Here is a 12,485-nt window from a genome sequence, read left to right on the forward strand (position 1 = left end):
TTGAAGCCAATACCAAAAAAAGGGGGGTTACAGTGTGGTTTTGGTAACAGGGGAATGATTGTTTTGATGGGAAAAAAAAAGGAGAGTGTAGCTAGGTAGCATGACCCACAAGAGGCGCTTTTGCAGTCCAATATAACAGGCTTTTGCACTTTTGGGACCTTGGAGAGTGAAAGAGATTGAAGGCCTTATCTGGTTTTTGATTGGTGGAACTAAGAAAGTTCATCCTAATCCCTGCTTTCTCATTGGCTGCCTCTCTAATCCAAGGGATTTCGCGTGGTGACCCACTTCACTTGCCAAGTGGATGAGCATGGCCTTTTTTAAAATTTTAATCCCATATCGGAAGGAATGGAAATTATCTGTGCGCGTCTTTTCCTTGCTAGGAAATATCGAGGGAGACGGTTTTGGTAGTTTGTGTCGCTTCAGCGTCACAGTTGGGTTAGGAGTGCATGACTTTCGTTCTGCGGTCCCGTTCACTTTTTTTTCTGCCCTTTTACCAATTATTTCTGATTCGCAACAATGGAACCATGCCCAGCTAAATTCAATATGTCATGACTTGGATATATTGGATAATAGGGTTACACTCACATCAATTCCCATTTCTCTCCAAGCCATTCAGGCCATTAGGGTATGTAATCCATCAATTAAATGTGGTTACTTCATGACACGCGCATTAGGCCACAGTCTACTAGCTAGTAGACAGTAGTAATTCCCAAGTTGGGGGATATCAAACAAATTAAGATCACACGCGCATTAACACATTTCATTCATAGTTGGGGAAGAGTTTCGGCTCAATCATTTGGATCAGTTTAATCGAGACTTGATAGTCTAATTAAATCAATTCTATTATTAAATTGGTCACACAATTAATATGAGATCACTCGATTAAATCTGACCAATTAGATACCAGATTTCGATTGAGTTGATTCAACCGGACCGATTTTACGATAAATAAATAAATAAAAAAAATTAATCATCTTTACGACATCGTTTTAATGTCTAATTATTATTTTAGATTTTGAAATATGAATAAATTTTTCTTACTCAAATAATGTTAGTTATATACTTATATATAATAGATACATATATAATTTTAAATTTTTAATATATATCAGACTAATTACTGAATTACTAATTAAACTATTGACTGATTATCTTCACCAAATTCAATTTATGATTTCATTCATAAACCATTCATTTTTTTTTTTATGGAGAGTCAAAGGTTGCAATAAAATATTAAAATGTGACTCACATAATGATTACTTCTTGTCTTTTATTATAATTATTCTATAAAAAATTATTTTAAAATTATTGTTATTTTAAATTTTTAATATGATATTAGTTATTTTATAGAATTATTATTTTTGTTTATTTATAATTTTTTGTGTAAAACAATATATATGAAAACTATTACTTTGAGACCGATGAAGATTAAATACTGAGGGTCATTTCGAAAGAATGGCACAAAAAGGAAATTTCTAGTTATATATGGGTAAATGGAAAATCTCGGTCAAGAAAAGATGAATTCGATTGAAAGCTGACAAATCATTACAGATTCGATTACTTGATAAGGATTAGGTAGAGAAATCTGTTTGTAAGAAAAAGAGTTAGAGAAATCTTATGGACACTTCATAACATTATATTTTTAGAGTTGTAAAAAAAACATTATATTTTTAGAAATTTTTCCGTATTAATAGAAAATAAGACAATGTCATGTTGTAAGATAAAAATAAAATAAAATAAAATTAATAAAGTATAAATAAATAATTATGAATTTTGTTATAACTATTTTTTTTTTAGTCTTATAACATGATATTATCATTGTTTATTGGGGGAAATCTTAACATTATTAACACAATATTTTTATATTTTCTAATAGCGTGAAAAAATTTCTCAAAAAAAAAAAAAAACTGAATCTTACTTTTTTATATTGGATGAATTGCAGTTAAGTTTGACTATTGAATAAAGTGTGTCTAAATAAAAGATCCACATAATTTAAATTAAATAATATGAAATAGCATATTACTAGTATTATTGCTTTGAAGTCATGGTGAAAATACTCGTGAAAAAAGAGAAAAAGCAAACGAGCGGACGTAATTATATACAGTGACATAGAAACTAATATAGATAAGGATTTGGCTATGATTAAAATGTGGAACAAGCGAATGGATATTATATAGGGATGTGGAGACTTTTCAATTCTCATCAATGGCTCCAAAGTTAAAATATAGCGACGTCAGATGCAAAATTTGGCAACCATATATGGAGGACTTGTCTCATGGGGAAACATATTCCTCGACGTGACAAGGACAATACCCATTGCCATCCTCTCTCTCTCTCTCTCTCTTCCGTTCCGTTTCACATGTCAATTTCGAATCTTATTCTGTGGGATATTTCATGCCCAAATCTACATGCTAAAATAAATAAAGCATAAACTAAATTCTTTTTTATACGTTGTCGTTTTTTTATTATATAAAATGCTTGATAAATGTAAAATTATTATCTCTTAGCAAAAACTTATGATAGTGTAGTATTTTTTAATTCTTAGTATCCATTATGTAATAATGTGGCAGTTTCATTATGTATTTCACGCTATTCTATCAGTAATTATCGAAATTCTTTGATAATACTTGGGCATTTTGATAGCATTAATAACAATGCAAAAGTGTAACGGTGGACCTCAGCAATTATTACAGATCGAATACGTACCTCATGGGGGCAGTTTTCACTTAATTTTAAATTTGAGGAGAGAGAGAGAGAGAGAGAGAAATTTGTTCCAAAGCAAATTATATATATATGAAACAGGAAAAAATGTTGATTTTTTATTTTAAATTAAAATAATTATTTATTATTGTTTCGGTACACTAAAACAGTCTTACATCTTTTAAGAATTAAGAATAAAAATAATTTATAAACATTTTTTTAATCCTCCATCTTTTGTAGAACCTAAATGCCAAATTAAAAAACAAGAAGAAAAAATAGTTTCCAAAGACTTAATTAATTCGCCCAATACTTCTCCATTCTCATAAACAAAAAAATGAGGTTCTTGGGACTTAGTTGGCTCGATTAGCATTCACCTATCAAACCATCCACAACACTTACTTTTTTACACCTTTTTAAAGCTTTAGGAAATGTTAATTCGGAATAAAAAATTATATCTGGATTAACCTTTCCAGAATGTAAATTTTTAGCTTCAGGAAAGGTAAAAATCCTAAATGTGAGTGTAAAAGTTTACATTCTGAATTAGGTGTAGGAAACAATTATTGAGCGTGCAGAAAACAACTGGCTCCACGACTATTACTTCCTGAAATAAAGACCATCTACGTCTAAACTATTGGATCCACGGTTGGCAGAGAGGCCCAATGACCAAACGCTGTGTTAAAACCCCCCAAAAAGATATAAACGAAGTGTAGTGTTGGGCCACTCTTTTGTGAGTTTCTGTTTCTATTTTGGGCCTCTGTTACCTGGGGTTGTTGAAATTTTGACAAGAAAAAAAGACACAAACGAAGCAATAGAACAAAATATCATTCTTCAACGCTTTGCAGCTTCTATATTCTAGTCAATGAAGATATCAAATCTTTTTTCAGTGGGGTGCCCAAAATTTATGGATTCATACTCTCACAGTCTCACTAGATGGAAATTATGGAAACACAGCTCTCACTTTCTCTTGCCAATCTTGACATACCTAAACAAATATATCATCAAGTATCCTAACTACCAGGACAATTTGTCACACTAAAACGAGACATGCTTGCAAATAATAATAACAAAAAATCCCTTTTTAGTGCTTATTTGGTTTTAACTTCACCTCTCGCTTGCTACATTTTAATCTTACAGTTTAGGATATGTTTGGAAAACGTTTATTTCGGGATTTAATTGTGTGAGTTTCTTCCAGTACGTATCTGATCATAGGATCATTTTTGCAATTAAACTAAAGAGATAATTTTTTTTTCTCCTCTGCATCCTTTCCTTTTCTTCTTATAGCTAGTAACTGTAACTCTGGTGTTTGTTTTCTTCGTTTGGACCAAAGCGGTAATAATGATGAGTTGAAGACGAAAAAAATAAAAAAAAGTTGATCACAAGTCACAATCTAGAACTCCTTACTTCATTTTGACGTAACTATTAAGCGCCACTGATTATGTCCTTTCCGGCCATTAGTAGTGACTGCTAAAACATTCATATACCTATCTGGTACTTTACACGAAAATCGATGTAACTTAATTTCTAGCTTCCAGAAGACCTTGACTTGCATCTGCATTCTCTAAAGACACATATTAACATATAGTAGTAAATCTATCCAACGAGAAAGTCTTTCGTATGTAAAAAACACCAACCATGCATTAATTCTCGTTAAGTCGTTATTTGATTTTTTAAATAACTTAACCATTTAAGTATAAACGTATGATCAAATTACTCCTCTCTGGTATAAATTAAAATAACTTTATTTAATACGTGTCATCTCTGTATGTATATAGTAGTAAATAATGAGGTGTGGTATTAATGGAGCCCCTTGCTGTTGCTGACCTCTTTAATTATGAATAACATTTACTTGGCTGAAAAAGAATTGAGGATCCATACAGTCTCTGCGACTGCCATACTTTATAATAACTGCATGAGGAGCGAAGAGAGTTAGCCACAGGGAAAGTCCTGAGAAAGTTATCCATGATTCAGAAAATGCCATATCTGTTGGTTTAGAGTCCCGACAAAAAGGGTACATCTAAATAAATCCCTATAGAAAGTGTAAAAGGTGGTAGTATTGAATTTGAATTTCAACAACCAAATCCAACATGCCCAAGAAAACCCAACTGGCGAATGGCGATGTACCAAGAAAATCACAATAAAAATAATTTCTGATCTGCTAGACCCACATGGCATATTAAAAACATACTGTAGTGGAGTATATTATATACATATGAGCTTGCTTAGCTATCAGAGAGAGGCATGGCATTTCCATACATCTGAACCGATCATTATCATTATCAGTTACTTTTGTATTTCCTTTACTTCCTGCATATTGCAAGCCCTATAACTACCTACCAACAACACATTGGGCCAGCACACTGCACAATTGCTCAGTCAAACTGTGTCGATCCTAACCACCCTTTATGACCTTGTTGTTGAAGAATGTCTTCAACTCTCTGAACTTACAGGTTGTGAGAATGCTTATCAACTCATAATGGTTCTCATCAATAGAGTGGAAACTTAAAATAGTCTATGACTGTTATAACTTATAACCGTTACCTCTAGAGATTATCTGTTTATTTTTTTGTTAAATCTAATTAGAAGTTTTATTTATTTTCTTATATTTTTAGGTTTTCTTTATCAGCAAAATTTTCTTTTTAGGTAATTAAGAAAGGAAATTGATGATCCAATGGATTAGGAAAAGATAATAAAAGGGCAACTCAAAAGGCCCAAGAATAGAGCTTTTAAAAGCATTGAGCCATCCCACCTATAAATATGTTTAAAGAAAGAGAATTGTGAAATTGTACGATTAAAATTCGTAAAATAATGGTAAAATAATGATAGTTAGATGATAAAATGCATAACTAACCCAATTTAATTTTGAAAAAAAAAATCTAAATTATGTTTTGTGGAGACAGTTTAAACTTTGAAGAACCAATGTTTAGCCGGATGGGCGAAGTTATGGTTATTGCTAAGACCTTATTTGGTAATATCATGGAGATGGTTTATAGCTAAAGTCTAATAAAGAGCCTTGTTTGTTAGGTGAGTAGTCCATGAAACCTTGTGTACAATAGATTTGCTTAGTTCTCATTTGTTAACTATTTTAAGATGAATATATGTATTTTCGAGTACACCTTATATTCTGTAAGACATTATATTTGTGGTTTTTATCACTTATATGTTGCTTAACACACTTATCAATATTTAATGTATGATTTTTTAGTCACACTTACGCTCCAATGTACTCTTTCGATAAAGCTTGTTTTGCTTATTAAAAAGAATTCTTTAATAAAATATTACATTTGATTTAGTTTATTCCAGTGAAATAATAACTTATTTTTACCAATTTATTAATAGAAATTTTATAAAAATAATTATTTATTTTCTAAAATATATGTCAAACAAAACGTGGACAGGATACGTAATTCATACTGTACTGCATGTATTATAAAAGTGGCCATAGAAGTGACAAAGATGGGATGTTGTAGGGTTGAAACTGCCAAGGAAAAATAATGACGTACAAAAGATAATTAATGGACTACCATAAAGAATGAGCAGACCGTTGATCGAGTTGACATGCTAATTTCTCTAAATATACTAAGAGATATTGAAAATTTTAGAGTAATGTTACTCAAAAAATGATATCTAGCTCCTAAAAGAGAAAGAGTGGTGAATGATTAATAAGAGAAACTATTGATAGATTGTCTAAAGCTAAAAGGGCAATGCTATTTGTTCCTGTAGATAAATCTTGCATAAGGTTTACGAGACCTAATCGAAGACCATTTAACTAAGACTAAATATAATGTCTTTTTGAGTTCTTTTCTTGGAGTTCATATAGACACAATCTCTTTCTAATTAAGCTATGTAACAATTATATTTATCTTTAACTCTCCATTAATTGTTATTATAGGTGTCTTATGACGACTTTTGGGCAATTATTACAGCTCTAGAGGGGGTTATAGAATGTTTACTGTTATCAGTAAGGAACCGATCTGAAACTGATAGACAGAGACTATGCTATGTGAGAGAAGTCTTGGATCATTCGGCAGACAATCGGTGCGGTACACAATTGTCCAGTCTCGAATGTCTAAATATGAACAGGTTTGAAATTTTTGACCGATCGACGAATGACCAATACAACACAGTCTTTCATTCTCGAGTGTCAAAATACAAAGAGACTTGAAGTCATTGATCAGTCAACGAATGACTAATACGGTACACAATCCTCCAACCTCGAGTGTCTAAGCATGAAAAGGCTTGAAGTTGTGGGTTGATTGATGAATGATCGGTATGGTACATATTCAATCCTCTAGTCTCAGATGCCTAAACATGAAGAGGCTTGAAATCATTAACCGGTTGGCAAATGACTAATACGATGCACTATCATATAGAGAAGTGTATATTTAATGTGTGCCACACTCCTGAGCTTAGATTGAAAGCCTATAATTCCTTTCATGTGAATGGTCTTATACATGGATGATATAATTTATTGTCCATCCATATTCTAAACAAAAAGATTTTTCATGGAAGTTATATATGATTAGTTTCTTTTAGCAATCTAATTATGAAACATAAGAACACGGTCATATCTTTCATAACTTTTTTTCTTGATCTTTTCTGGTGAATTTCAATTAAGGATCAATTATCCCTCTTGTCTCACATTAAGCTGGCTTATATAGTGATGACAATAAGATGGAGGAAGAGAGTATAAGTATTAGCTCCAATCATCACCCATCCTTATCCGCATGTACAAGTATATGTTAAGTAGATAAGGACGGATGAAGGACATGTATGAGCCCTAACTCGACCCAGCTTAAAATTAATTTTAATGATTAGAGTTTCAAAAATTCAATTCAATTCATTTTAAGCACGTATTTAGATTATATTTTAAATTGTACGTCTTTTAGTAACTTAATATTATTTTAAATAAAAACTTTTTTAGAAACTATTCTCATCTTAATAAGTCACATGATTATTTTTTATTTTTAATATTTCATTTATTATTTTAATATTCATGCTCGCTTGTCAAGTGTCAGCATGGAACAAAATAAAAATTTTAAATGACAAGCTAACAAGGATATGACATGATGCCACCTCATCATCGACTAATAATGTCACCAATTAATGTCTATCTATGTATAAACTAAGATGATAAACGAAATGCAAATTAAAAAAAAAAAAAAAAACTCTCAATTTAATTTCCTTCCTTCAGATACTAAGTCGCCAGTACCTTATACTTACAGGACGAATTTGGTTCTGCCCACAAAAGTATTACCACTATCATAACTCCTTAAACTTGTAAATACTGTTTCACTTTTCACTTACTGTAATAAGTACTTAATTTCAGACGAAAGAATTGGCACTTAATTACAATCCATGAATGCCCCAATAGAAAGCGGACAAAAGAAATTAAGAAGTGCATCATAATAATTTCTGGTATGTGCTGATTGTACTTATTTCCCGATCAATCAAATTCAAATCGAGCTATAAATTTGGCATGATCAATCAGTAGCCGAGTGTTAAGTTTACCCAGCTAGCTAGCTGAATCTATGCATAGTTATACGTTCCATAATTATGCTGGAATAAATTGGTAATTTATCGTTGTAGAGTCATTTATTCCGTAAGTAAAAGGTTAAAATTAAAAACGTCTAACCTACCAAAACGGTATTAATGGACACGAGGAACGACATAACATGATTTTGATGGCCTTTGGTTTTTGTATTGGTGATGCCCCGCGGCCTCAGACTGAGACCCTGCCAGTTCATACCCATAATGGCGTCAGTCACATTCTTGAACTAACAAAGTTGTATTAATTTCAATCATGTTTGTCTTGGCTTTCTTCTATTTCTGTTAGCCGACTTAGTAGCCCTTTGCCATCTTTTATTAGTCTTCAAAAGTTTGGCAGCTAGACGGATCTTCAACTTCACTTTTCACCATCTCTAATTTGTACGCAAGTAGTCGTGCGTAACTTACCTTAATCGAGTTCCTCGTCTCCATGATAGTTACCTTCTTGCCCCGACAAAGATAAAAAAATAATAGCCATGATAACATTCAAAGAGATGCCTGCTTAAATAAAGGGAAGGAAAAAATATCACAAATGATAGGGCTGGTGAGTATTCCAAATATACAATATTTTACTTTAGTTACTGATCATTGTTTCCTGCTTACCGAAAATGGTGAGATAAATAACTAATCGTGTCACTGATTTTCGATCAATGTCCAATTGATCATATATATATATATATATATATAACATTCCACTTCTCTTCCTATTTCTTTCTTTCGTAACATAAAAGTGCAAAATTTACTTATCCATGCAATTAATTTCTCTTTGACAATCATAGTGATAGTTGTCTATGTAGTATAATAGAATGTCAAAATGCATTCAAAGCTGACTGTTCACTATCTCCTTCCATTAATATTCAGAAGCTAACAATGTTGAAAACTTCTAACTGAATATACAATTATCCATATAGTCACAAAATTAATCAACATGTATTAAGTCAATATTCCTGTCAAAATCTTCAGCTAATTAAGAATTATAGTATAAAAGACCCTTTTGTGTGAGAAAGAGGTTGAAGTGCCAGTAGCAGCTGAGATTCTGTAGCTAGGTGCTTCAGTTAGCGTTCGTGTTCAGCAAAATAATCAAATGCTTTCATGAGTATTTGCCATTTTCTGCGGATTTATATATATTACTCCTATGAGTGCCCCTACTGGAGTCCCACCTCTTCTATTCAATTCTCATTTTCACATAAACACATAAATAAATGTTTCATGTGATTTTCCCCAACTTTACCTTTCTTGAGCCCAAAATATATACTAATAAAAAGATGTTCATAACCACCATCCCCCCTAATAACCAATCATGGACCCCGTCAACAAATCCTATTGCCAACAGTGACAAAAACGAGAGAGTAAAGCAAGGGAACCATCAATTTAATGCATGCACACTACCAAACGCCAGAGCAATTGAAAACAACCATCTCGGAAGAAAACGATAACCTGCCAACTGCATATCTGAATGAGAGTATTTTATGATTGGTAATGGTAGGTGTTTCTAATCAATAGTAGCAGGCTAGGCGCCATTATTTTAGCGCACAATCAGAAAAAGGCAATTATTACGGCTTCTTAAATGTAACATTCCTCACACACAACCAGACAATCTTATAGCTAAAGCACTTCATTTTGGTCATGCTAATGAAACTTTAATTTAATGATATGATCTCGCTGACAAGACAACAACAACAAAGCAAAGCACTTCTTACATTTCAAGTCCTAATTACAAGCTTTCCAATAATAGTGCAAGCAAATACAAACTTGAAATAGAAACTGTGTTTTCCTTACGTACATGTTGCACAAATTCATGAATAAACACAGACCCCCTCCCAGTTGGCGATCGATTTCTGTGCTAATTCACAAGAGGCCCATGTAATTGTTTTGAAATAAACAGAAAAAAAATATATATATATAAAAGTGGGATATGATATATGATAAAATAACCAATATGACTGACAAATGAGAGAGATTTGTGGTACGGCTACGGTGAGCAGATAGAGAAGGGTTATGAGAACTCATCTATTTTTTTTTTTCATAAAATAAGCAATTATCTTCTTGTTCTTGAACAATTCTCCATCCTAGAGCTTAACGATCTCAGGAATATCGACCGGGTAACGATCAATGCAATCAGCCCAAGGCCCATCAACCGGTGTCTTAATGCTTCTGTTGCACTTCCACACAGCACTGTTGCATTTAAAGCCACTCCCAAACGCTATCTGCCACACCCTATCACCCTTCTTCATCCTCCCCTTGGACTCAATGTAGTTGAGCTCATACCACAGCGAAGAAGACGAAGTGTTCCCAAACCTGTGAAGGGTCATTCTAGAAGCCTCAACGTGTTCAGTAGAAAGCTGAAGATTCTTCTGAAGCTCATCAATCACAGCACGTCCACCAGCGTGGATGCAGAAGTGCTCAAAGGCTTGTTTGAAGTCAGGAATATAAGGCTTCCATTTGGGGTTGAAGATTTTCCTCCCAATGAGAGTGAGAAGGAACAGCAACTGCTCGGAAGCCGGAAGAACAAGAGGACCCATAGTAGTAATGTTAGACTTGAGAGCCTCACCTGCAATAGCCATGAGATCCTTCTGAAGTGAAATCCCCACTTTCCCTTCTCTGTCTTCCTCTTCAAAAACGCAACGGTAGGCTTTGTCATCAGCGCCTTTGTGAGTGCGAACAACGTGCACCAACCTGTACTTGGCTCTCCTGCGTTCGGAGGTTCGGTTGGATAAGAGAATAGCAGCACCCCCCATTCGGAAGAGGCAATTAGGAAGAAGCATGGCTCTCTCTTTGCCTTGGTAGTAGTTAGGGGTGATGATCTCGGTGCTTACAACGACGGCGTTTGAGTTAGGGTGAACCTGGAGAAGGTCACGAGCCAAGTCAACGGATATCAAGCCAGCACTGCAACCCATGCCGGAGAGGTTGAAGCTCTTGATGTTGCTCCTGAGCTTGTACTTGTTGATGACCATAGCAGACAAAGAAGGAGTGGGAGAAAAAAGACTGCAATTGACAATAAGAATATCTATGTCCTTAGGCTTGAGACCTGTTTTGTTGAACAAAGAATCCATGGCGGAGAAGATAACAAGTTCGGCTTCTCCTCGGGCGGCCTCCATGGTGGGCTTGGGAGGGATGTAGTGGATTGCTGGGGGGAGACATGTTTCTTCACCGAGACCGGAACGTTCGAGAATACGCATTTGGAACTCGACGCTCTTAGGGTTGTCTTTAAGGATGAGCCTGGAGTGTTCCATGAAGGTTGCGAAGGGGACGCGGCAGGTGACGGGTGGCTTGAAGCAGGCGTAGTCGACGAGGTAGATGGTGCGGGGTTTGGACATGAAGTAGACGGTGGCGATGAAGATGATGAGGAAGGCGGAGCAGAGGATTTGGACAAGGTCCAAGTGGAGGGAGTGCCAGAGGTTCAGGATCTCTTCAGGGCCTAAGCGTAGAATCTCCATGAAGATGGCGATCATCATGGGTATGAGAGTGAGAGTCAGAATGTGGTTCACCAGGTATTGGTACCCTAGTTTCACGTACTTGAGTTTCACCGAGTTGGAGAAATCCGGCAAGATTGGAGGCATATTGTTGTTCTTTAGTTTGTGAAACACGAGAGAAGAAGGTGCTTGAATTGTGTAATAATTGAGCGTAGGGTGTGGTGAGGTTTTAAAGGCAAAGGGACCCTAGGGTCTGAACGGGGGCAGATGAGAGGTATTAATGAAACACTTCACGTCACTCAACGCTCACTTAACTTGGTATTAATTTTCATAACTCCACCCTTCGACATCTAACTAAACCCTAACACCCGTAAAATGCTTTATTTCATTTAATTGTGCTTTCATGGGGAAATTGGGACACACCCTTTTCTTTGCTATTGCAACTACTATATCTCCTCTCCGTGTGTGATCTTTTGATAACAATAAAAAACAAACCACCTCAATCTCATGGATCCAAAAGAATATTAACCGATCATGGGGGAACAAAAACAAATAAAAATAAAAACAAAACCATGAGTCAGATCAACACCGCAAGTTTAATTAAACATGGATTAATTTAGGTACTTTTTAATACGTTCACATGTAGATACAACGTGCTTTCAAAACGAGAGAACTTATTAGGCTTTCGTGGCACAGGCAAATATACACAATTTTTTAAAAAATGCTTTTTTCGGAAAACGCCGTCTTGTACGAATTGTTTTTGCAACAACCTGTGATTTCCATCGAAACCTATTTTACATTTATGAGAAAAATTAATTAATATTTATT

The 12,485-nt window shown here is 34.4% G+C and overlaps 1 protein-coding gene across 1 annotated transcript; it reads right to left on the minus strand.

Annotated features, from left to right (window-relative positions):
* Positions 1 to 9,925: 9,925 nt before the first annotated feature.
* On the minus strand, positions 9,926 to 11,934 carry LOC100815887 (3-ketoacyl-CoA synthase 6). The gene has a single exon (XM_003536636.5). The coding sequence runs from the start codon at positions 11,802 to 11,804 to the stop codon at positions 10,314 to 10,316; it is 1,491 nt and encodes a 496-aa protein (XP_003536684.1). The 5' UTR covers positions 11,805 to 11,934; the 3' UTR covers positions 9,926 to 10,313.
* Positions 11,935 to 12,485: the final 551 nt, after the last annotated feature.

This window comes from Glycine max, chromosome 10 (assembly GCF_000004515.6).
Source record: "Glycine max cultivar Williams 82 chromosome 10, Glycine_max_v4.0, whole genome shotgun sequence".
NCBI lineage: Eukaryota > Viridiplantae > Streptophyta > Magnoliopsida > Fabales > Fabaceae > Glycine > Glycine max.